A 24,434-nucleotide genomic window follows, 5' to 3' on the forward strand; every position below is an offset into this window, starting at 1 on the left:
GAGAATTACAGAGGAGAGCGGGACCGGCGCCGGTGCGGGGAAGGGAGGGCTGTGGCTGTGCGGCTCCTCGTATTTATAGCCATGGGCTGAGTCCTCCCATGGCGGTGGCCCAGGGGGGGCTGGCTGGGCGCAGTGGGGGAAGGTCACTCCTCTGCACGCCATAACCCCACCCCAAGCAGGAACGCAACCGAAATGATGCTCCCCAAAGATTCCCTTTGGGGTGGGGAAGGGACAAGGATCCTGGGTGACTTCCCAAGGCAGCAGGTCCTGCCCCACGGGGCAGCAGGTGAGGGGGGATAAGGATTGACCCTGTGTAAGCTTAATAATTATGGCTAAAAAGAAAAAAAGAGTTGTTAATTGTTAACACAGTGCCGGTCGGAGGCATTAATCCCTGCGAAAGCTCCTGCCTTGCCTTGCCCGGCCGCCACGGAGAAGTTATTGGAGCTGCAGGGCAGGGCGCTGCCGCTGACTCACGCTAACGTGGCTGGCGGGGATCAGCCCCGCGGGCGGTTCACGAGGGCTCCGCACGCTGCGGCAAAGCAAACTCCAACTCGGAAGTGCCCTTGCCCTCCCTCGTTATCCAGTACCTGCTGCGTGCACACACGGAAGGGATACAGGATCTTACCCAATGTGGCAGCACCCAAGTCTCTGGGGCAAGAAACCCCCATGGCAAAGCATGCAGAAGACTTCCTTTAAAATAACCTTTATTGAAAGAGCGTCACGAAGACGGCGGGAGGGTCATGGGGGGCAGCGGCGACACAGCCCAGGGCCGGTACCCCGCGCTCACTTCTTGCGCGGCATCTTGTCGGGGCAGTCCTGGAAGAAGTCGTTGCACATCATGGCCATGCAAGCCAGGAAGGTCACATACTCTTGGAAATCCACCTCGCTGTCACTGTTGCTGTCCAGGTGGCACATGAGCTGCTGTAAGCTGGCCTCACTGGTTTGACTCTGCCCAGAGGCAAGAGGAGGGGAGTTAAAATGGGGGTTTGCGTCCAGGGCCACAGCCCCAAGCCCCAGCGTCGCCCACGGGATGTGGCGCCCGCTGCCCCACACTTACGCTGAAGCTGGGCAGCTCCTTCATGAGCAGGTCCTTGAGCTCCACTTTGCTGAGCTTGTACTTGTCCCCCTCCTTTCCCGAGTACTTGTGGAAGGTGGCGACAATCACGGCCAGCGCCTGCTCCAGGGGACACGCCATGGGGGATGCCAAGCGAGCCTGGAGGCACAAGCAGGTGAGAGCAGATTTCGGCATCCCCAGGCACACCAGGGGGTCCGATGGTGCCCCCCAGCCCATGCAGGCTGCCCCAGTGCCCTGCTCCCGGACATGCACCGGGATGCATCACTCTTTCCTGCCTAATTTCACCCTCCCATGAGCAGCGGGGCTGAGCAACCTCCAAAAAAGCCATGCCGGAGGGGACAACATGGAGGGAGGGAGGTAGCAGCACCCTCCAGCCCGAGCTGGGCAGGGAAAGGGCACCCGTGTTTTTCCAGCCCCCCTCACCCCCCTAAAGTTGAAATGCCACTTTTGAGCTCATCTCGCTGTGGTGGGACCCTCATGCTCAGCCCCAGGGGGAAAACCCTACAGGGGGGGCCCCCGCTGCAGGATGGGGCAACATCTGGAGGGCATCTGGAGGGCTGGCAGGGAGACGGGGGAATGGGGTGAGGGGGGAACGGAGCATTGGAATGGAAAAAAAAAAAAAAAAAGGCAAACCAAAACCAACTCACCGACAGCTCAAACAAAACGGCGGAGGACTGGGGAAGGCAGGAGGCGAGCCGGCGTCAGGCCCAGGCATTTATAGCCCCGCCTGGGACACCTCCCTCGCTCCCCAAACGGGAAGGCACCAATGCTGATCCGGTGCTTTGCCGGGACATTGGTTGGCAAAGGAAGAGAAAAAAAAAAACAGGAGCAGCCCCGGCCCCCCCCAACCCATCCTTCTCCTGCGCTGCCAAGGGGGCTGGTTTGGGTTAGAAAGAGCAAAATATGGTGTTTCCCGCCCCACCCCCTGGGGCTGGATGGGGAGAACCTGGTGGAGGAGAACCCCCATGGAGAAGGGGTGAAGGAAGGGGAGCGGCGGTGGGCGCCTTGTCCCACCCCGGCCAAGTGAGGGGCTGGTGACGCCGGTGAGGGGCGAGATGCGGCGCCGCGGGGGTTTTGGCAGCATCCCCAGGGGGACGTCTGGGCGGGGGTTTGTCCACGGCTTTGTTGTCGTGCTGGGCTTTGGGTGAGGTTTTTTTTTTATTTTTGGGGTTGTTTTTTTTTTTTTTTTCTGTTTTTAACTCGACTCCAAGCAATTTCTGTTCCCTAACTGCCAGGACAGTGCGTCACAACGCCCCGTTGTGTAACGGAGAGCACTATTTTGGTGTCTGCGTGTCCCGGGCGCGTCAGGGAGCAGGGAGCTGGGGGCGGGGGGGGCGGAAACCGGGAGCCAGTGGTTTTCAACCCCCTGCCATGGGGGTCCACGGGCTGACAAACACCCCGAACACCCCAAGTGTCCCCAAGCCCGGCTGAGCCCCCTCGGGACAACTGCACCCGCTGCTGCAGGGACCGGAGTGAGAAAAAAACAGGGGATGACACCCCACTGCGGGCTCCGGGGCGCTCCGATGCCCAGTGGGATGCGAAACCCCACCAAACACCGCACAGCATCTCCCCAGGTCAGGGGGGTTCTTAAAAGACCATTTTGGCAAAAAAAAACGCCCTCACTCTTGAACCTCATCTCCTTGTTGACAAGTGCAAACTGGTGTAAATTACTGGGAGGGGGCAGAAGCTCTGGGGGGGCTCTTTATAAAGAGTCTGGGAAGGGGCAGAGCAAAATTTGGAAGTGTTGGAAGGATTTGGGGGGGGGGGGGAGGTCTCGGGGACAGGCTGCACTCCACCCTGCGATGATGCAGAGGCTTTGTAAGGACTTTTTGAATCTGGGGGTGGTTTCTCCGGGGTTTATGGCCGTTGGGAAAAGCTGGAGAGCAGCTGTAGCACATTCCACAAACGAGCCCAGACCCGCCAGGAGCTGCTGCGGCTATGGGGAGGTGGAAGGGGGGGTGAACCCTGTATTTCCCAGCTGATATCACAGGCTGATGTGCTCAGGAAAATGCCGTTTGGCTGCAGCCCCATGGTAAACCCGGGACCTTCTCCAATGGGGTCCCCCAGAATGGGCTCATCCACATCCGGAGGGGGATAAGGGTCTCCTCCAACTGCTCAGAAACAACTCTTCTCTGCGGGAACTGGGGTCACACTCTGGATTTTGACTTTGCGTCTCGCTGTCCGGTTCCTCCAAACCAGTTTTGCCTCCCCAAACCCAACGCATTGCCCAGGGCAGCTTGTTTGTTCAGGAAAACTCATATGTTTTGAGCTAAATACGCACTGAACCTCTCCCCAAGCCAGCAAGGATGGGGGATGTCCCAGTACATTGCTCAGAGGCAGCGCTGAGCTGTTTAGCTCAGGCTTTTAAAAAAAAAAAAAAAGAAAAAAGAAAAGAAATAAAAAATGCCTCCCGGGGCTGAGTCGCGCCGTGGAAAATCCCACGGAGGAGCAGGAGGAAAGTGTGAGTCACCCGGCTGCCCGCTAACCTACAGCACACAAAAACCTGCTGATGCACACCGAGGCTTTGGAAAAAGCTTTTATTGAACTCCCGGCGGCGATGCTGCGGGCGGCGGGGGGGGGGTCACTTCTTGCGGGGCTGCTTGGTGGGCCCGTCCTTGAAGAACTCATTGAAGCCCATGGTGATGCAGGCCAGGAAGCAGGCGTACTCCTTGAAGTCCACCTCGCTGTCCTTGTTGTGGTCCAGGTCGTTCATGAGCCTCTTGAACTCCCCCTCGTCCATTTGCTTCTGCGAGGGGAGAAGAGGGCGGTGGGAGTAAGGGGTTTTGGGGACACACGGAAGAGCGAGGTGCTTCTCCATCCAGCCCCGCTGCACGGAAGGAAGGGTGTAAAAAGCCTGGGCTGCCCTCCCCTTGCCTTGAAGGAGGGTTTTCTCCTTGCCTATGGAAGGAGGTGGCCTTTAGAAACGCAGGTGGCATCCCTATGCCCTGGGGCGTGCTGGCACGGTGACAGCAAATACGGAAGGAGTTTGGCTAAAAAAATTTCTCCTCCCGACAGCAAATACACCTCTCGGTCGTGAAGAAGTTTGGCTAAAAAAATTTCTCCTCCCTCCCAGTTTAAACCACAAGCCAGAAGGGGAAGTGGGGGTTAAAAAAAAAAGGAGGGGGGAAAAAAAAAAGAAATCGGAGCATGATTTTTATTTTTTTGTGCCAATCAAAATATTTATGTGCGTATAAAGCAGCCAAGTTTCCTCTTGGTCTGCACACGCTCCGGCTCGGGTCCTTCTGGCCTCATCCCTCCTTCTCCCCCTAGAGCACAAGGTCTCAGCGCATCGCATCACGCGCGCTTTGGGGAAATTCAGAGACCACCCCGTTTTTCACCCTGCTACGTTGAAAGACCCCGGGCTGGTTTGCTCCTGCCCCTATGCCACCACCTCCAAGGGATGTGTCCCCCACGTCCACTCACACTCCCGAAGATGGGCAGCTCCTTGTTCAGCAGATCCTTGAGCTCCGCCTTGCTGAGCTTGTATTTGTCCCCTTCCTTCCCCGAGTACTTGTGGAAGGTGGTGACCATCACAGCCAGCGCCTGCTCCAGGGGACACGCCATCGCCAGCTTTCTACACGCCTGGAGGGCAGAGCACCGGGGATGGGGTCAGGACAGGCAACGGGGTCCATCCAGGCAACGGGGGTCCCTCCCCACCACCCTACCCAAATCGGTCTACGGTGCTGCGGAGGACCCGGTGGGGTGATGCAGAGGACCTCTGGAGGGATAGCAGAGCCCCCGGTGCCTCTCGGGGAGGCATTTCGGGGTAAATTGCAGCCGGAGAGAAGAGCTACACCAGGAGGGGGAGAGGAGACTCACCGGGGTGGGTGGAGGTCGGGCTGCGGCAAGGAACCGGGGTGCTGCAGCTGGAGCGCGATGGGCATTTATAGCCCGTCCAGGGTGGCACTGCCCCGTGCACCCCGTGCAGCCCCCCTCGCCTCCAGGCTTTCCCAGTGGCTCTGCGCAGGCAGTTTCGCCCGCGCCTCATTTTTGCCTAACGAGCTGTGTGATCCCATTAGCGGGGAGGGTGGGTGGGTTGGGGCACTGCTGGGAGGAGCTGCCGGCCCTACTGCTGGGGGATCTAGGGGGTGAGGGGTGGGCGCAGGGACTGGGAAGGACTGGGGCATCCCTTGGGGTTCCCCGGGCAAAGCTGCCCACCAGCCCATGTACCCCCTCTGTAAGCCATCTCTGTGCTGTCCCCCACACCTCCAGATTTCTGAGTGGCCCAGGAATCCCCAAGACAGAAGGTCCCAAGAACTCCCATCCCAGTGACCCCAGTGCAAATGAAACAATGGGGCCAGGGAGGTGACAAGAGCTTTATTTGAGCTCAGCACTGGCTGGTGGCACCATGATCCTTAGCACCAAAGTCGTTACAGAACGTGATGAGGCAGCCCAGGAGGACCACGTGCTACTTGAAGTCCATCACGTTGTCCTCACCCTCCAGTTCCTTCACCTGCACCCAGAAGCGGCGCCCACCCAGTTGTTCCTGGCGCAGAGTGCCAGCAGGGTCAAGGATGGCACTCGCCAACATGGGTAAGCACCAACCACCACAGGTGGTTTTGGCAGATGGGGGGGACCCTGTTTCAGGGAGGACCGAGCCCTTCCCTGAACCCGACATCTGCCCCAGTGGTGGGGAGAGACGTGAGGATGCTGGTGGGGCTCAGCTTTGGGTGTCCCCATGCTCACACCCATGAAGATGGGCATCTCCTTCAGTTCACCCTTGTTCAGCTGGTGTTTGTCACCCTCTTTCCCCAAGCACCCATGGAAGGTGGCAACGCTGGAGGCCAGGGCTCCTTCCAGGGTGGTGGCCATCCTGGCAGGGGGCTGCTCCTGGGGGGAGCACCGGGGAGGGCTTTTTCCTGCAAACCCCCAGTTGTGTTGGCGTTGCCACCAAGCCGCAAGAGCCCATTTGGTTTGGAGGAGAGAGCCCAGGGCAAATCCTCGTCTGGCAAAGGTGGCCCAGCCTCCAGCATCTCGAAGACAGCCAACCGGTCAGTCTCTGGTAAGTGCCGAGGAAATGTGTCTTCCTTCTCCCAGAGATGTGGCAGCTGGAGAAGACCTGGGGCGGGGAAGGGCAAGTGTAGGGTACTGCATCTGGGGAGGAATAACCCCCTGCACCAGTACAGGTTGGGGGTTGACCTGGAGAGCAGCTCTAGGGAAAAGGACCTGGGAGTCCTGGTGGACAACAGGATGACCATGAGCCAGCGATGTGCCCTGGTGGACAAGAAGGCCAATGGCATCCTGGGGCGCATCAAGAAGAGCATGGCCAGCAGGTGGAGGGAGGTCATCCTCCCCCTCTGCTCTGCCCTGGGGAGGCCACATCTGGAGCACTGTGTCCAGTTCTGGGTGGGTTTGAGCTCCCTAAATTGGGGACAGCTGCGGAGCCTGGCAGCCCCATCCCCGTTACACGGCCCCTGCACCATCCCCCTCCCCACCTGCCGTATGGCGCCGTGCAAAGCGCCCCAGGGCTTTCCAGGAGGAGCAGGGACACCTTCTTCTAGACCAGGTTGCTCCAAGCCTGGTCCAACCTGGCCGTGAACACCTCCAGGGACGGGATATCCTGCAGCGTTTCCATGCACTGCGGCACATCCTGCGTCTAGAAATGAGATGCTGGGGGTTGGTCACCCCTCACCTTGAGGGTCCTTCGTGGAGAAAGCCCAAAAATCTAACCGGGATCCCGCCGGCTCGCCAGGATCCCGTGCGAGCAGCCAGGCGCAGCACCCAGCTGAGCCCCGCTCACCCCATAAACAGCAGAGTGAGTCACCAGCCCTGCCCTAGCCTGAGAGGGATTCCTCTGTCGTGACTCAGCCCCAGCCCTGCCCCGGCTGCCACATCTCCCACGGGGGCACCCCCTGATTGCCCAGGACCCACCCCCCAGTGCTGCGGGGCCGGGGAAGGTGGGCAGGGGGCTGGGCAGGAGGCGGCGATGCTCCTGCATCGGGGAGGGGAGCAGCGGGGTCAGCGAGGGGCTGGAAGGGGAAGGGGGTGGATGGGGGTCCCGGTTTTGAGGTGCTGACATCCCCGCTGCCGTGGGAGTGGGGGTCATGGTGGGGGGCCACCGCCGTGCCCGCCAAGTCCCGTCCCAGTGGAAAATCGCCAAGCGCGAGCTGCCTGCCAGCGCCGGTGGGCGTCACGGGGCCCCACGAGCCGAGCAGTGACACGTTCCCCGCTGAGCAACCGCCATCCTGGGCTGAGCCAGCACATACGGGACCGCGGATCTTTCCCCCATCCCCATCCCGCGCAACGCATCGAGATGTAGGAGGGGAACGGGGATCCCCCCGTGACACCCCGGGGTTGGGGTGGCCATGTCCTCACGGTGCACAGCTGCGGGGCTGCAGCCCCAGGCTGCTCAGGGGGACGTGGAGAGGGTCCATCGTCCCCCACTCCAAGACATGTGGCAGCAGCAGCCTCACCCTGTGCCCCAGGCAGCAATTTTGGGGCGCCGCAGGGCTGGCGGGGCACTGGGAGGCCACGGTGTCTGCTGACACCTCGTGGTGGTTCCATCAGCTTCATGGAGCCCGGCCCTGGGCGTTATCACCAGCCGTGACTGTGTGGGGGATGGGGGATGGGGAAGACCCCCCCCGGCCCCGACTCCCTCGGTGCCCCCACATCCCCTCAGTGCCTTCGTGCTGCCAGGGGTGGGGGAAGCCCCCGGGAGGGCAGAACCTCAGCGTCACCCCCTTGCTCCTCCAAACTTTATTGCTGCAATAAATAACCGGCGGTGGTGTTGCCCGGATGGGACCGCGCCGCTCCCCAAACCCGAAGGACCAGAGCAGCGAGCAAGGCGGGCAGGGCAGACCCTCCACCAGCTTGGGCAGGGGCAAAGGCGGCCTTTTTCCCAAGAAGATCCCTGATTTTGAGGGGGAGCTCCACGGGGAGAAGGGGGGGGTGGTCCCAGTCGCCATGGGGTTTCTGCCAGCGGGGCCGTGCCCCCGAGGTCTGAGAACAGACAGAATTCGTGTCCCAGATGAGGGGAAGCCTCTCCCTTTTCCTTCTTGCCCAGTCAGCCCGGTGAGGACAGGGCTTGCAGAAGAGGATGAGGGCAGGGATGGTGTGGTGTGGGGTAAGGAGAAGCCCCCCCTGCGAGGTTGTGATAGCCTCGCACGCACCCCCCTCAACTCCCACCCACAGGGTCTTCCTGCCCCGATCGCACCCTGGCATGGCTCAGTCGGCAAAGCCATGGGAGACCGGGGTGCCCCAGGGCAATTTGAGGCTCAGCAGCAGGAGAGGGGAGAAGCGGGAGAGCCGTGGAGAAGCAGGGGTTGGACCCAGGGAAGAGGGCTGGGGGGGCGCTGAGCCCGAGGAGGGTCCAACGCCGGCAGCTACTTGGTGTGCTTGACGCTCAGCTCCTGCTGGCGGATGATTTGGGCGATGGGGCTGGCGATGCCGCCTATCAAGGTCCAGTACTCCTCGAAGCTGATGCGCCCATCTTTGTTCTCGTCCAGGTCACAGATGAGCTTGTCGGCCGCCCGGCGGTTCCCGGTGTCCTGGGGAGGAGAGAGAGCGGAGCCGTTCACACCGGGGAAAGCGGGGTGGAGGGTGGGATGGGGGGGACACCCCATGAAACGTGAGGAGCCCCGCGCGTCCCCGGCCTCACCGTCAGCATGTGGTTGAGCTCGCAGCTCAGCATCTTGCGGAAATCCTTCTTGCTGATGCGCCGCGGCTTCTTGCAGCAGCAGCGGCGGCTGGAGTACTTGTCAAAGTTGTTCACCAGCACCTGGACGGCCCATTCCAGCTCCGTGCACTCCGCCATCACTGCCTGCAGTCACCTGCGGGGACGGGAGTGAGGGATGGGAGCCGTGGGACACCCCCCCCTCCATGTGCCCATGCTCGAGGACAAGGGGTGGGAGGGCATGCAGCGCACCATCACGGTGCCATCACTCAAGGCATGCATGGGGGTCTCCACTGCCACCAGCCCCGGGGTGACCGCAAGCCCCCAGAAAGGCAAAAAAAAAATTCCCCACGGAAAGGAAAAAGGCCAGTGGGGTGCTGGTCTCCCCACATCGCTGCTTGTACAGGATCACCCCCCAAAAAAAAACAAAAAAATCCCCCCTGCTACCTGCCCTGGCTCCGTCGCAGCACCCGCCCTGCACCAACCGCCCCACCTGCCCCCCCGGGGCGGCCGCCTCCACGCGTGGGATGGGGGCGGCAATTATGGCGCCGGGGCCGCGGGGGCTGTGCAGCGCCCGACGGGCCACGGCCGACGGTTCCCAGGGCTCATTAGGGAGGAATGGGGCTGGGAGCCATGGCGGCGGCGGGACAAGGGCAGGAATTACCGGCCAGCCCTCCTCTTGCTTCACGGCTCTGGAAACACCCCGACAGTGCAGGTCTGGACCTGCCCGAGCCCCCCAGGAGCCCAGCGTGAGCATCCCCCATACCGCAGGGTCCGATCCTGCCTGCCCTCTTGATTTCTGGGGTCCCCCTCTTCTCTCTGCAGTCCCAAGGCTGCCCCAAGCCAGGAAGCTCCTTCCCATGGATGGACCCAACAGGATGGTCCCCGTCACGGGGTCCGGCGTCTGCATCCTGGGCAGGATGCAGGCAGGCAGGGACGGAAACGGCGTCACCTTGTCCGGCCGTGGCTCTTTCCTGCCCCGTCGGGGCAAGCTGGGGGCATGTTGCTCCCCATCGCTTCGCTGGAGCCGAGCTGCTTTACACCAGCAACCCTCATGGCAGCAGTGGCTGCATGGAAAGCCAACAAGGTGGCATGCATGACCCCAGAAGGGATGGCCCAGTGCTGTCCCCAACTCTGGGGATGTCATCCAGGAGAGTGTCTGCAGCCTGGCTGCTCCCTGGGAGCAGGACCTGCCACGGTGCCCCAAATTTGACTCACATCCCCTCTCTCTTTGCACCGATCTGCCCCAATTCAGCCCCAGGATGAGGACGGCGGCACATCGGGGCGGTGACAAGAGACACAAGGCTCAGCACCGGGCTCCCTGCACTCATCCCTGTGTGCCTCGGCATGGCCGGGTCCCCTCCCGAGCCACCCTTGTCCTCCTGGGAGACTTCACTGTGCCAGGGTGCCACAGCCCAGGGCCACCTAGTCCCAGGACCGGGGATCGTCCCCAGCTCACAGGATGGTGGGCACCAGGGTGGCTTTCGAACTGTCCCAGCACAGGCAGAGGATCCTCTGTTAGCTGCAGTGCGAGCACAGCATGGCAAGAGCCGCCCACCGGAGACCTCTGGCACCGTCTTTCCTCATCCTGGGCCTTTAATTGCCCAAAAAAAAAGGGTGCAAAAGCCCCCACAGCACACCCGCCCCCTGCACCCGCTGCGGTCCCTGCGTTGCCGGTCCCCCGCCACCAGCGCCCCATCCTCAGGGCATCACGGCTGCTGCTTGGCCACTGACTCACGGCACCAGCGCATCCGCGATGGCACAGCCCGCATGGCCTCGCCGTCGCCCGTGCCCTGGCCCCAACCGTGTGTGTCCCCCGGGGCACAGGGACATTGCCACCGCAGTGGGACACAGGGACGCCGGCATAGCCACAGCAGGGTGGGATGGGCAGGACGGGGCTCACTGGCTGCTCCGCTCCTGCCGCCACGGTCCCCCCCTCTTCTTTCACCTCTCCATCGCCTTCTTCCCACGCGGTGCCCAGAGCCCGGACCCGCAGCAGGGCAGAGCTCCTGCACTCCCGTGGGCAAAACAGGGGGGGAATACCACTTTTCCAGGCACCAGACCCCACTGGCAACCCCATAGGCGGTGGAGATCGATGGTGCTGGACCTCCCTCCAACCTCCCCCCGCTGCTCCCCCTGCATCCAGCGGGTCCCCTCCACCCCGGCCCCGCGCGCACGGTGCTGCCGAAGGGGTTTTCCACCAACCCAACGCGCGGCAGCACGTCCCAGGGCTGCTCCCGGGTTGAATATTCCCCCCCACCGTGAGGATCCCCGACGCTGGCTTTCTCCTCCCCATCTCGGAGCCTCACCTGGCTCCGTCCGGGGGTCCCGCTGTGTCTGTCGGTCACCGGTTTGGCAGCACAGGCAGTGGGAACCGATTACGCCCGTTCTACTCCTCACCTTGCACCCATATCGCCGGGCCCAGACAGGTTTTTAAAGAGGCTCCCGCCCCTCCCTGACGTTCCCAGGGCGTTCCCGGGCTGGAGCTCACCTGGGGAATGGTTCCCTGCGATTGCAACACCCCGACGGGTTGGCATGAGCAGGGACCCGCAGCGGCTCTGGCTCCCTGCTGGGGGACGCTCTTGTGCACAGATGTGGCTATGGGGTGATGGCTGGTGTTTGGGGTCCCAAAGGACCCCACCGTCTGGAAGGGGTGGTGGGAAGTGGTGGTTTACCGGTCACAGCATAATTCCAGCCTGGTCCCGGGGTTGGCAAACCCACCGCCATCCAGCCACGCACCAGCCGAAAGCCTGGCTCCTGCACCCCGCGGAGCATCACCACCACCCACCCTGCTCCAAACTGCCCCGCGCACCCACCACTCTGCTCCAGTGTGCCCAGTAAGGTGGGGGACATCGTTTATTTGAACCAAAACCACTCGTTATCAAGGGTGAAAGGGGCTGACAGGGGTCTTTGGCGCCATAGAAGCACAAGCGGGGCTGTATCCAGCTCCAGCCATCTCTAGGACAGATAAGGCTCTTCTCAGCTGGTAGCTGTGCTCATAAAGTCACATCCCTAATTAATTTTCCCAGCAAATTGTACCCCTGTATGTCTACCCGAGCCATGGCGCAGCGATTTGATACCAAGATTAGATACCGGCATTATTGGGAGCTTCATATTTAGGGATGCAAAGTAGGAGGTGATATATTACAGGCAGGAGCCACCTGCTCAGAGGACCTTTGGGACTCCCGACCTGGAAAAAAAAAAAAAAGCCCCGACGTGTGTCATCTCAGCTCTCCACTGGCTTCTTCCTAATCTCGGTTGGGAGGAAGCAAACCCGTTCTTGGCCGTGATGCTCCAGTGTCGGTGTCGTTGATGCAACATCTCAGGAGGGTGGGAATCCCTCCCCGACCCTGCAGGGCAAACAGCTCACCTCTGAATCATGGGCTTTCATTACCCTCCTGTGCCTGGCAGATGTCACAACCACATCCAGGCCCTTATTTTTACAAGGCATCCAGGGTGTGTGCGTGTGCTCAGAGCAGCCACGTACCATCCAAACCCATCACAAGACAGTTCCCAGCCATTTTGACGGCCCCGGTGAGGTCAGTCTCTCCCCTGGTCCCCACCAGCTCTGGGTCTGAAGGACCAGGAGCAGTTTGGTTTTTTGTGGACAAGCTCTGCCCCATGGGACCCTTTACAGAGCGGGGACGCCGAGCCCCGTTTTGGGGCATTTTGGTGACCACCGTGATGGGTACCCTGGAGATTCTGCACACAGCAGCCACCCTGGCATGGACAAACACCATCTCTCGGCATTTCCACCAGCGTGGTGCGGTGCCCACGTGGGTCGGCGCTGACTCACCAAGGGGCACCTATCGCCTCGACATGGGCTGAGCTGTTCCTACCACCTCTGAGGACTTTCCAGATACAACAGATACTTAATGAGGATGGCTCACGAGGATGGAATTGCCGCCTTCCCGGCAGCACACCGTCACACTGGGGTCACCAAACCAGAAATAGGACCCAGGACTCCCCACTCCCACGGCACATTCCCAGCCGGGTGATGGGAAGAGGATCCAGGAGCCCCGGCTCCCCTTTTTCCACCCCCCACCGTCACCCCAACCATTTGACACATTTCCTGTCTCTAATTAAATGCACACCACACCTTTCTGCTTAATTTCCATGTATTTATTTCCATGGCAGGAACAATAAATAGTCATTCTCGTTGTGAAATCCACCTCAAGGTGAGAGGAGACAGAGGGAGGCCTGTGGCCGAGCCGTGGTGTCGGTGCTGCCATGCCGGCCGCCAGCCCCGGGAGGACCTGCCGCCCTGGCCCGGCCTCAGGTTTCATCACATTTCTTTGGGGTTTGGTTTGGTTTTGTTTTGTTCATCTTTTTTTTTTCCCTCCCCCTGCAGCCCAGAGCCTCGCAAGGTGACACGGGTGCTTCAACCTCTCCCTTTCTGGGGGTCCCCCGTCCCCATCGCACCTCCGGAGTTGCCCATGGGATGCTCCAGCATTGCCCACGGGATCCTCTGGGACACAGACCCCAGCAGGAATGTCCCAGATGGTAGAAAAAAGGTGGGATAACCACGCTCGGTGGGTGCTCTGCACCCTCTCAAGCCCATTCCTCCACTCTCCATGTGCTCGGTGCATGAGCTAATAGTTCCATCCCAGCGAGCCACCGCTTTGCGGCATTTACCGTTTTCTAATTTGCAGTAATTACACGGAAATCCCACGCTCTCCCGGCGCAGGTGGGATCTTGCTGCTGACCTCACAGCCCCTGCGTCTTTCCGAGCTCAGGATTTCGGGGTCTCTGGGCTCCCTCCAGCCCAGCACAGAGCCACATGCCCGAAGCCCCGGCTCTGCTTGTGGGGTCCCCACAATGGGGACCACCAGGCACAAGCCACCCCTGGGAACTGGGGACGCGCACAGCCCTCAGTGCCCACACACACACCCGTGGTGACACGCACGCCCGCGGTGCCGCACACACCCACAGCACCGCCGCCATTGCAGCACCGCGCACACCCATAGCGTTCACGCACACCCATGGCACCATGCACACCCGCAGTATCCCTTGCATGTCTGCAGCATCCCTTGCATGCCCACAGCATCCCTTGCACACCTGGAGCATCCCTTGCATGCACAGAGCATCCCTTGCATGTCTGCAGCATCCCTTGCATGTCTGCAGCATCCCTTGCATGCCCGCAGCATCCCTTATATGCCCACAGTATCCCTTGCACACCTGGAGAATCCCTTGCATGCCTGGAGCATCCCTTGCACGCCCGCAGCATCCCTTGCATGTCTGCAGCATCCCTCGCATGCCCGCAGCACCCCTTCCCACCCTCGTGCTCTGCACTGGGGCCAGCGGGACTGTGCAACCCAGCCGCGAGTGATGCTCAGAGCCCCGATCGCCACAGCCCCGTCCTTCCCTGCTCCCCGCTTTCCCTCTCCCACGAAGGACAAATGAGCTCAACCCCATCCCGGTTGGGTTTTTTTTCCACGGTGTTTTCCTTTATTAATTTATACAAAAATGGTTGCAAGTGACGCAAGCCAAGAACAACCCGCCACCGTCCCAGCCCCGAGCCTGGCCGCCAGCCGGGGGCCATCATCCCTGGCAAGGGGCAAGTTGAGGGAGCACCATGTTAGGTGGCACACCCCGGCGTAGCACCCCAAAACCTGGGCAGGCACAGGGCACCGCGGTCCCCACACCCGGGGGAAGGGCAGGGAATACACCCAGGCCACGCACAGCAACGTTGGTGCCGGCCCACCAGAGCCCGGGATGTCCCCCCCCCAAAAAAAAGTGCTCGAAGCACGAGGCAGAACTGCGGCAAAGGGGGTCCCGCCGGGTGGCAGGGCACGGGGTCGGGGGGACAAGCCCCCACATCCAAGGGCTTTTGGGGGAAAGGAGCCAAGTCCCTCTCGCTGCGATGCTCCGGGGCTGGGGGACCTGCAACCGGAGGGGTTTGGGGGACCAGAGGTGGGACAATCCTGGGGGGGATAAAGGCTCTGGAGCAAAGGACGGAAAAAGGTGGGTCCAGAGCCGGAGCCAGGAACCCCCTTACCACCTCCTTCCCGCCATGGCACGGGCCAGAGCTGGGGATGGGAAGGGAGTTACCCTGACGGGAAGGAGAGGTGAGAGAGGGCAGGGATGGAGCCGGGGAGGGGGATCCCACCACCCCGGCTGAGGGACGCGGGGAGGAGACGAGCCCCAGCAGGAGCAACGCTGCGTTTTCCCAGGCGCATCCCACCGGGACCAGCAGCCTCTCGCGCTTCTCAGTGCAGAGCCTGAGGCCTCGGGCGCCTTCCCGTCCCCCGCCACCTTCTACTTCCTCCGGCAGCCCTTGGCCGCGTCCCCCATCATGTCCCAGTACTCTCCAAACTCCAGCTTGGCCTCGTCAGGGTTTCCCATGCATTCGATCTTCTCTTCCAGTGGTCCAACGCACTGCAGAGGGGGCAGAAAAACATCAGGGTGACGGGAACGGGGGGTCCAACAGGCAGCCCATGCCCACCCCTGAGGCTCTGCCCTCACCTTCCCCAGGTGGGGCAGCTTCTGCACCACCAGCTCCTGCATCTCGTTGGGCGTCAGGTACTCCTTCTGCCCCTTCACCGCATAGCAGTGGAACTGGTTGATGACGGTCTCAATGGCCCTCTCCACGTCGGTGAGCTCCTGGCAGTCCTGCATGGGGAGCGGGGGGAGAGAGGGTGAGCACCGGTGGGACACCCACCTGGATGGGTAAGGACAATCCCCCCCAGAATGGACAGGACAAGCCCCCGCGTAGGTGGGACACTCCGCAGACCAGATGTGCCCTCTGCAGATGTTCGACCCCTCCGCAACAATGGGGTAAACCTCCGTATCAACATGATACCCCTCTGTACAGATGTGAGACCCCATTGTACAGATGTGAGACCACCCACAGATGTGAGACCTCACTGTACAGATGTGACACCCCCTCTACCGCTCCATACAGATGCGAGACCACTCCATACAAGCATGACACCCCACCATACAGATGTGAGAATCCACTGCCCAGATGTTACATCCCTCCATACAGGCTCTGCCCAGCTGCAGTATCCCCCTACAGCCGCCGTATCCCCCTACAGCTGCCGTACCCCTCCATCTGGATGTGACACCCCTCCCCTACGGGCATGTCACCCCCCTCCCTGTCTCTGCTTGCCCGGACTTCTCCCTGCCCGGGGCCAGCGAGGCTCAGCCACCCCGGCGTCTCCAGGCGCTACACCCACGGCGCACGGGGGCCGCCGCGGCCGTCCGGACTGGTTCTTCCTCTCCTTTACACAAGCGGCGGATGGCAGAATGAGTCAGTGCCCAGGACGACTCCAGGCACCCACCAGGATGGGGTTTGGCGGCGGCAGGAGCCCCTCTCCCTCCCCATCGAGGGCTGAAGACCCCTTCCCCAGTGGGGTGGAGTGGTGGGGGGGCAGTGACCAGCCAGACCCACGCGCCGGGCTTCCCGGCCACTCGTGCTAATTAGCCAAAGCCGCGTTTGAAGGGAAACGGCGGTGATTCAACTCAGCATCTGCGGTTTTCCCCACGAAACACTAAGAAACCACATCAGGCGATGCCCATTAGGAAGAACCCAACAATCTTCGGAGCCTCGGTCCGGCGCCTCGGCTCAGCCGGCCGGGGCCAAATCCTCCACGGGTGCAAAGGTGGGCACCTCCCGTTTGAAAGCCGAGGAAAACAGGCGACTCTCTGCCCGGTGGGCATCCTTGGAGAGGTGTCGCAAGGAGCAGGCGGGCGCAGCTCCCAAAGGTGGGTCCAAGGGAGCTGGAGAAAGCTGCCCGGTTCCCCGAGCTTTCAAGCGGTTTTCAAGTTCACGGCAACAAGTTCCCCCTACCCAGCGCCAGGGTAGCGTCGCCGAACCCCAAAACAGCCCCCCATGCCGGCTCTGCCGCTGGAATCTGGCTCCAGGATGGGGCTGGAGCGGCCATGCTGCCCCGAGTCACCCCAGGGCTGTGCTCCGAGGGATGGGGCCATACGGGGTCACCCCCATGCCCTGCATCCCACCAGGGGGTGGTGGTGTGGGTGTCCCATCCCTCCCGATGCCGCGGTGTCGCTCGTGGACCTTGCGCTTCTTGCGGCAGTTGCACTGGCCCATGCTGCTCCTCGCAAGGTCTGTAGGTCCTGGGTGGCAGCGGCGGTGGGGTTGTCCTCTCCGACGAGGTCTCAGGGAGCTGGTGGTGGGGGGGAAGAAAGCCAAGCTCAGCTCTCGGCTTGTGGTGGGGGGGACTTTCCCCTCCTTCTGCGCCAGGACTGAGCGCAGGGTGAGGATGCAGTGAGCTGCCGGGACACGTCCCGACGGCAGGAGCGTCCCTGCTCCAGCGGCAAGTCGTGGCAGAGCCGAGCGTGGGAGCAAAGGTTGGGGTGGGGGGGATGCGGAGGGGTGGTGGGACCCCCCCAGGCACCGGACCCCCACGCCGTGGTGGCGGATGGGCCACTTACCTGCTCCACGGGCTCTCCTGGGTCTGGGCGGGCTGCGGCGCGCCGGGGGTTTTATACCACAGGGAGGTGTGAGTGGGAGCTCCCTGCGCGCCGCCAGCTGCGGCGGCGGTGGTGGTGCAAGGCGTCTCATTTTCGGAGCCTGGCGTGGGGCCAGCGTGGGGCCGGGGAAACGCCTCCTTTCCCGGGCCACACGGATGCTTCCCCATCCAGCCCGGCACGGCACAACCACCTCAAACACCGCGTGGGAACAGCCCAACAGGTTGCTGGGCACCGGATGGTTTGGGGAATGGGTCACCCCCCATGGTGGGGATTTCACCATTTGCCAGCGGCGATGGGATTTGGGAGCTGGACGGCGGGATCGGGGTGCAGAGCCAGCGACATGCTGTGCCAGCAGAGGCGTCCCCCCGACTCTGTGCCACCCAAGACCCCAGAGAAGACGGACATTGATGCCCTGGAGGTGGTGGCCACCACGGCATCGCTGCCGGAGATGCTCTCACACCCCACCCCGGTCCCAACCACATCTCTGCCACCCATCGGGGTCACGTTAAGCAGCCCCACAGCCTGGCAGGAAGGCGTTTGTGGGGCGCAGGGTGGCACCCCACAAGCCAGATGGCTGCAAAAGGCCATTTGGGACCGACCTCCATCCATCGCAGCCGCCCTGACGCAGAGCAAGCCCCAACCCACCGCTTGTGGCGCTGAGCCGGTGCCCTCATGGGCACAGCATGGCCGCGGGTTGGGGCATGAGATGGGCTGCCCAAATTGGGAACCCCCTGGTAAGAATAGCAGCGATGCTCAGGCTCGGGGAAACCTCTTTTATTATCTCCGTGTCAAGGCCGAGTCTCCCCACCAGTCCCGTCACTGGGGGGCTTTCTTCTTCCCCGCTTTCTCCCTCCGCATGGCCTTCGCCAGCTCCCCGATGAGCCGCCAGTACTCCCCAAATTTCAGTTCCTCGTCATTGTTCACGTCCAGCTCGCTCATCTTCTCCTCCAGGGAGGGGACATCCTGCGGGGAGGGGCAGTTCGGCCACATCCCGGTGCCCAGGGAGCAGGATGGGGATGGGGATGGGATGGGATGGGATGGGGATGGGGATGGGGATGGGGGGAGCAGGAGCTGGTGCTTGCTCTTGCTTGCAAATCCCAGCTTTGGGGGGGGGACACCCACGGGGATCCAACCACCCCACACGCGCTGCCCCTCGCCTCACCTTCATCAGGTTGGGCAGCTGGAGCTGGACCAGCTCCTTGAACTCGCCAGCTGTCAGCGTGCCCTTCTTGCCCTCCTTCCCCGCATAGGTGAAGAAGACGGTGACGATCTTCTCGATGGCCGTCTCCAGCTCAGTCAGCTCGCCCGTGGCCATGGCACCAGGGCACAGCAGCGGCCCCCCAGGGGCTGCAGGGAGAGGAGTCGAGAGAGGGGTGAGAGGCAGAGGGACATCCCTGGGGACGCGATGGCAGGAGACGAGGACCCTCTCCCCTTCCCCAGCCCCGGGTGCAGCAAGTTTGCAAGGTCTCAGCTCAGCTCTGGGGGTCGCTACGTCTCCCTACGGCTGGTGTGGGGACGGAGGAGCAGAGCCATTTGGGGATGCCGTGCGGATAGGATGGGGGGGGGGGGACATCAGGAAAGGGACAGAGGGACGGTGAGGGGTCTCCCAGTGCCGTTCTCATCCTGAGAGCGCTGGAGCCGCGGTGGCCGCGGCGGGGACGGTGCTGGGGGCAGCAATTCCCTACTTACCCCCCGCTTCTCGCCTGCGGGCAGAGAGCTGCAGGCAGGTCGCGGTTTTCCCCCCCGGGAGGTTTTATACCCTGCGCCGCAGGAGGGGAGAGCGCAGCGCTTTGTCCCCCATACCACGGTGTTGGGTTTCCTCTTGCGACCGGACGGACGTACAGACACCGCCCGAGCGCTGAAACGTCCGTCCTCCTCTCCTCCCGCCCCGTGCGGGCAACGGACCAAATTCAGCACTCAGCCCCGCTGGTGTCGAATGTGCTGCGGCCACCGCGGCACCGCCTGGGCTCTGCCGCCGTGGGGATGCTGTGGTGGGGAGAGGGATGGGACCATGGGGCAGAGCGGAGGGATGCGGGAAGACGGAGCGGGTTTGCAAGTTTGGAGCATCCTGCGGGGCTCGAGCATCACCTGGAACCTTTCTGGGGGTGCGGGGCAGGTCTCACCCACACACACATCCCTGTGGGGATGGGGTTGCACTGAAGATGGGGACGTGGTCCCCAGTGCCCCACTCACATCCCACCATGCCCCAATACGGTGGCTCATCCCGGCCCACGACACAGTGGTGCTGCGGGCCCAGGACCGGGCTTCGACCCGCACCGAGTGAGAGTTGTGACTCAGCCGCCTGCTGACATCATCCCTATTAATAGTGGGCTTTGTAAAAATTAATTAATCCAAATTAATTAGGGGGTTGGGACTGCCCGAGCGCTCCCCTTTAATCATTGCGTATTTATAACATGGCAGCCTTGGCAGGATTCCACCTGGGGGACGGAGCAGCTCTGCACTGCAGCGCCGCCGTTCCCACGGGGACCCCAAGCCGCATCCCGTACCCCAGCCCGAAATGAACCCCATGCGGTGCCCGCAGCGCAGCCCCAGGGACAGGCGGTGGGGATGCCGGCAGCGGTGACGTGGGATGAGGGTGATGTCGGGCACCGTCGCAGCTCAGAGCATGTCAGGGACGTCCCCAACTGCCAGCCACCCCATCTCTGCATGCCACAGGGGCTGTGTCCTGGTGTCCCCACGGCAGCGTGACACCGAGCATGACAGGGAGTGAGGCTGGGGCAAGCAGCCCCCCTTGGGACAGCACATGGGAATGGGGTCTAGGGAGCCCAGCACAGCCTGGAAACCCCTCAATAGCAGTGTTTTGGGGACCCAGAGCAGGGAGGTCCTCCAGTACGGTGTCACCGTCACCAGCCCAGTTTCTGCTGAGCCCTGACGCACTCACTCCACCTCTCCACAGGGATGGTGAGGCTCCAGCCGGCACTGGGCAGCCCGGTCCCCACCCGGTACCCGTCACACCAGCTCACGGGGGAGGAATTGGCTTCCTGCAGTCCCATCCGGCCCGTCCCCCTTCCCAGGGTGACAAGGGGGACAGGGACGGGACTTCCGCCGAGCCCCACGTCAGGGGACCGAGATGGTCTTCTTGGGAAACCACTGGGGTTGAGTCAGGCTCGGCGGGGACAGGGACAGGTTTAGGGTGAATCACCGGCCCCGAGAGCCAGGCGGGCCAGTGACTCGTTGCCCCTGGAATTCGGGGTGCCGGGATAGGGCGAGGAGGCAGCAGGCACTGCAGCGGCTCCGCAACAGGATCCGGCTAAATCATAGGTGACAGGAGAAACGGCACCTCCCGGTTGAGCCTGGCATCCCTGCTCAGGGCTGTCCCCATGGGCAGGGAGAGGTGACACAACCTCAGGGACCCCGGTGCTACCGGGAGGTGGCAGAGCATAGCAGAACCCCCATGTGCTGGGGCGATGGCTTGGAGCTGGGGTGCAGGTTCATCCTATGGGGGTGGCATCTTGCCGACGTGTCCTGGTCCTGGTGTTGTCCCCAACCTGTCATGGCTCTACCATCACTGCAGCCACCACGAGTGCCAGCCCAGCAGTGGTCCACGCCAGCCCACCGCAACCGTCAGGGCTTGTTGGAGGGGAGTGTGATTAATTAAGGCTGTAAAACCAGGTGCCCAGTGCCACTGCGATGTCCCTGTCGCTGGCACGGCAGGTACCCAGCAGGTCCCCCCCCAGCCCTGCTCCAAACCCCAGGGATGGAAAAGCCTCTTCCATCCTCCAGTTGATGGGATGGAGAGACAAGATCGGCCCAGCCCCGGCACCAGCAACTGGAGCAACTGGTTTAGCTGGGTCAAAGTGGAGCACGGGGAGTCGCAGTGGCTGAAACCTGTTCCAAGATGTGTGTAAACCTCCTGGCATGTCCCTCTCTGCTCCCGGTTTGGTAAGAGCTTGTCCTGGGGATCTGCCAGCATGGACACGCCGGGCGTGCTCTCCCCACAGCCGTCACCGCAGCGGCGAGGATGAGGGCTGTGGCACTCGGCACCGACCCCTCCAGCGCCCACGCGATGTCCTCGCGGCGTCAGGGGTTTTACCCTTGGGCACCCGGCTCCGGCCGGTCCCACCGCTCGGGAAACGCCTGACCAAATCCCGATCTCCAGGGAGGTTTGGGGTTCGATAAGAGAGATGCAGAGCCCCCACGAGCGCAGCCAGAGCCCTCGGGGAACGCAGCACGGCTGGGACATTGGACACACCGGCTGTGTCGGTGCCCGGAGCATGGCGTTCCCGGCTCTGTGCCCACCGCAGGGACCGGGGTCGGATTATTTTTAAGCGCAGGACAGGGCGGCGAAGCCTGTTCCCGTCACGGGCAGCTGCTGCTCAACTGGGCAAGCGACACAGCCCCCGGGGCTTTGCCGGAAGGGGCGGCCGGATTCTGCCAGCTGCCGAACCGCACCGGGGACAGGGGCACAGGGGCTCCGCCGCCGCCAGCCCCCGCGCAGACACCGCCGAGTGAGTGCCACCGAGGTCCTTCCCCATTTCTCCCTGTCCCCAGGCTCTGGATGTGGCCTCTGCTGGAGCTCACCAGCACCAGGCTCCCCTCCCTGCCCCACACCAAAAACGGGGGCTGTGTCCTGCTGGGAAGCAGCTCCTGAGCCTCCATTCGGGACTCCCACCTCTGTCTGGGCCCCCCACCTCTATCCAGGACCCCCACTTCCATCCACAACTCCCATTGCCATCCAGGAACCCCACCTCCATCCAGGACCCCCAGTCCTCTCTGGGATCCCCCACTTCCATCTGGGATCACCCACTTCCATTCAGGACCCCACTTCCATCCAGGACCCTCACCTCTCTCTGCAACCCCCACTTCCATCTGGGACCCCCACCTCCACCCAGGAACCCCACTTCCATCCAGGACCCCCACCTCTCTCTGGGACCCCTGTCCCTTTCTGGGATCCCCCACTTCCATCTGGGATCTCCCACCTCCATCCAAGAACCCCACTTCCATCTGGGATCCCCACCTCTGTCTGGGACCCCCTTCGCAACCACCTCAGCTGCCCCAAGTGCAGAAGAGGGGCTGCACCCCCAAGATCCTGCACATCACCCCAAATTCTCCAGCCCTCCCCCCTCAAAACATGCCCCCCCTCCCCAGCACACGGTAGTGGTGGGGGGGTGACTGCATGGGGTCGGGGGACGGGGTGGCAGGGTGCTTTTGGGGTCCCCAGGCCGGGAGGGGGGGGGGATGCCACGCGTCCGTGGCATTTCCCAACCGCGGGGACAGGAAGTGCGGGAGATGGAAACGGAGGGAGCAGGATATAATTAGTCCCAAATTAGGACTGGAATCCGGGATAAAGAGCCCGGCACCACCCGGCTCTTGCGAAAAGCCACAACGCAGCGCTGGCACCTCCCCGGCAGGCCCCCTGCCAGGGGGGTGTCCCAAAATAGGGGGGTACGACACGATCATACCCATCTGAGTCTGGGGGCTCAGCACCGCTTCTGTTCCCCCCGGGGGAGACGGCAGTGGGTTCGGCCCCACACGGATACGGGGCCGTAACAAGAGCCACGGCGAGGCCGGGATTATCAGCATAGGCCATTGCCAGCTTCAGGAATCTGGTTTCTTGGCCGGAGCCGTTGCTGGAGCAACCTCCCGGCTGGGATTGTGGGGCTTTTTTTTAATTTGACAAGAGGCCTTTCTGTGTTCAGGGAGCGAGTGGCCCCAGGGGGCCAGGGCTGAGTCACCCGATAGCCCCCACCGGCTCCCCCCGGCCCCTGGCTGGCTCCCATTGCGAGGCCGAGGACATCGGATACCCGCACCTTATCAGCCCTGGGGGGAGGAGGGTTGGGGACGGATCCGGCATGGCACCGCGGCGCTGACAGATGGGGGATGCCGGCGGGCGCCGAGTGGGTGACGCCGCGGGGTCAGACCCCGGGCGCCACGATGCCACGGGGACAGCGGTTGCCAGCGGAGCCAGGCCCCGGCACAGGATCCGACCCAGAGCCAGCACGGGGGGTGACCCCATATCCCACCCCACACAACCCCGCACCCCCCGGCATCCCACTGCCCCACAGGGCCATGGTGGTGGCAAGAAGTGACACCTGAGGTTTAGCATGGGGGGGGCCACGGAGACCCCAAAGTGACTCTCAGCATCGCTGCCCACCTCGGCATTGCTGCTCACCCCTCCTGTGCCCACTGCCGCCCCATAAGCACCGGTGGGGCTGGAAACGCTCTTCTGTGTCGTGCCGGGGTTGGTGTGGGGTGAACGAGGTGCCATGGGTTCGGGCTCCCCATATCCCAGCCCCTGCGAAGGCGGCGCAGGGTGGCCCGGTGGTGCCAGCCGGGCTGTCCAGCCCCGGTATCGGATCCTCCCGGAGGGAGGGGGCTTGGAGGTTATTTAACGTCCTCAGCTGGCCCTGCCCGGCACACACGGAGCAGCGGGGCGGGCAGCGCGGCAGGGAGCTCAGGTGAGCACAGGTCCCGGCCGGGGCACGGGTGCCCTGCGAGGGGGCAGGCGGACAGGGTCCCCTCCCGCAGCAGCACCCTATCGAGCTCTGGGGCGCAGCGGGTTGCCCCGAACCCCGTGAGCTCTCTGCCCAGCGCTGAGCATTGGGAGCAGAGACCACAGCATGCAACGCAACCCAACAGGGGCAGGGGGTGGCTGTAATTTGGGGGCTGCCCCTTGCAGCAAAGGGAGGGGGGGGCTGGCGGCTACCTCCACCCCCCCGGAACACAACAGGTTCCTCTCCGCAGCCGGAGCCATGGCGTCGCAGCTGGAAGGGGCCATGGAGACGCTCATCAACGTCTTCCATCACTACTCGGGCAAAGAGGGGGACAAGTACAAGCTGAGCAAGAAGGAGCTGAAGGAGCTGCTGCAGAGCGAGCTGGGCTGCTTCCTGGAGGTAGGGGCACAGGGGCCGGGGGTCCCCCCTTTCCCTCCGAGCCCCGGGGCAGCAGCATCCCACCAGACTGCCGAGCCCCGGGGCTCACCCTGTCAACTCCCCCCTCAAAACACACACAGACCCAGAAGGACACGGGTGCGGTGGAGAAGATCATGCAGGACCTGGATGAGAATGGCGACGGGGAGGTGGACTTCCAGGAGTACGTGGTCCTGGTAGCTGCCCTCACCGTGGCCTGCAACACCTTCTTCTGGGAGAACGCCTGACCCCAGCCAGTCCCCAGCCCACAGCAGCCAGCTGTGGCATCCCCAAAACGCAGAGTCCCCCCCACTGCCACCCCCTCCCAGCTCACCCTCTGCTCCCCAGCACACCCAGGGGATCCCACTGGGATTCAGCTCCACAATAAAGGCACCCACCCAGCCAGAGGCGTGTTGTCAGCTCCTTCCTTTCCAGGGTTGGG

At 62.8% G+C, this 24,434-nt stretch overlaps 6 protein-coding genes across 6 annotated transcripts; 1 reads left to right on the forward strand and 5 right to left on the reverse strand.

The window, feature by feature from the left end:
* Positions 1–687: 687 nt before the first annotated feature.
* On the reverse strand, positions 688–1,799 carry LOC309681958 (protein S100-A4-like). The gene is made up of 3 exons (XM_082495951.1): positions 1,723–1,799; positions 1,058–1,213; positions 688–948 (listed from the first exon to the last, which is right to left on the reverse strand). The coding sequence occupies exons 2-3, from the start codon at positions 1,193–1,195 to the stop codon at positions 784–786; spliced, it is 303 nt and encodes a 100-aa protein (XP_082352077.1). The 5' UTR covers positions 1,196–1,213; positions 1,723–1,799; the 3' UTR covers positions 688–783.
* Positions 1,800–3,615: 1,816 nt separating this feature from the next.
* LOC309681989 (protein S100-A4-like) lies at positions 3,616–4,639 on the reverse strand (the record flags this gene model as incomplete). Its single annotated transcript, XM_082495991.1, has 2 exons — positions 3,616–3,821; positions 4,499–4,639. The coding sequence occupies 2 exons, from the start codon at positions 4,637–4,639 to the stop codon at positions 3,657–3,659; spliced, it is 306 nt and encodes a 101-aa protein (XP_082352117.1). The 3' UTR covers positions 3,616–3,656.
* Positions 4,640–8,103: 3,464 nt separating this feature from the next.
* Positions 8,104–9,575, reverse strand: S100A16 (S100 calcium binding protein A16). Its single transcript, XM_082496032.1, has 3 exons — positions 9,454–9,575; positions 8,673–8,844; positions 8,104–8,562 (listed from the first exon to the last, which is right to left on the reverse strand). The coding sequence occupies exons 2-3, from the start codon at positions 8,826–8,828 to the stop codon at positions 8,398–8,400; spliced, it is 321 nt and encodes a 106-aa protein (XP_082352158.1). The 5' UTR covers positions 8,829–8,844; positions 9,454–9,575; the 3' UTR covers positions 8,104–8,397.
* A 5,325-nt stretch (positions 9,576–14,900) lies between these two features.
* On the reverse strand, positions 14,901–16,905 carry S100A14 (S100 calcium binding protein A14). Its single transcript, XM_082496066.1, has 3 exons — positions 16,708–16,905; positions 15,153–15,299; positions 14,901–15,065 (listed from the first exon to the last, which is right to left on the reverse strand). Exons 1-3 carry the CDS (start codon positions 16,738–16,740, stop codon positions 14,946–14,948), a joined length of 300 nt encoding a protein of 99 aa, XP_082352192.1. The 5' UTR covers positions 16,741–16,905; the 3' UTR covers positions 14,901–14,945.
* A 977-nt stretch (positions 16,906–17,882) lies between these two features.
* On the reverse strand, positions 17,883–18,970 carry S100A13 (S100 calcium binding protein A13). The gene is made up of 3 exons (XM_082496122.1): positions 18,813–18,970; positions 18,286–18,470; positions 17,883–18,086 (listed from the first exon to the last, which is right to left on the reverse strand). The coding sequence occupies exons 2-3, from the start codon at positions 18,436–18,438 to the stop codon at positions 17,940–17,942; spliced, it is 300 nt and encodes a 99-aa protein (XP_082352248.1). The 5' UTR covers positions 18,439–18,470; positions 18,813–18,970; the 3' UTR covers positions 17,883–17,939.
* A 2,507-nt stretch (positions 18,971–21,477) lies between these two features.
* S100A1 (S100 calcium binding protein A1) lies at positions 21,478–24,397 on the forward strand. The gene is made up of 3 exons (XM_082495919.1): positions 21,478–21,592; positions 23,829–23,977; positions 24,097–24,397. Exons 2-3 carry the CDS (start codon positions 23,837–23,839, stop codon positions 24,238–24,240), a joined length of 285 nt encoding a protein of 94 aa, XP_082352045.1. The 5' UTR covers positions 21,478–21,592; positions 23,829–23,836; the 3' UTR covers positions 24,241–24,397.
* Positions 24,398–24,434: the final 37 nt, after the last annotated feature.

The sequence above is a fragment of the Vanellus vanellus genome (genome assembly GCF_965231255.1).
Source record: "Vanellus vanellus genome assembly, chromosome: 27".
Classification (NCBI taxonomy): domain Eukaryota; kingdom Metazoa; phylum Chordata; class Aves; order Charadriiformes; family Charadriidae; genus Vanellus; species Vanellus vanellus.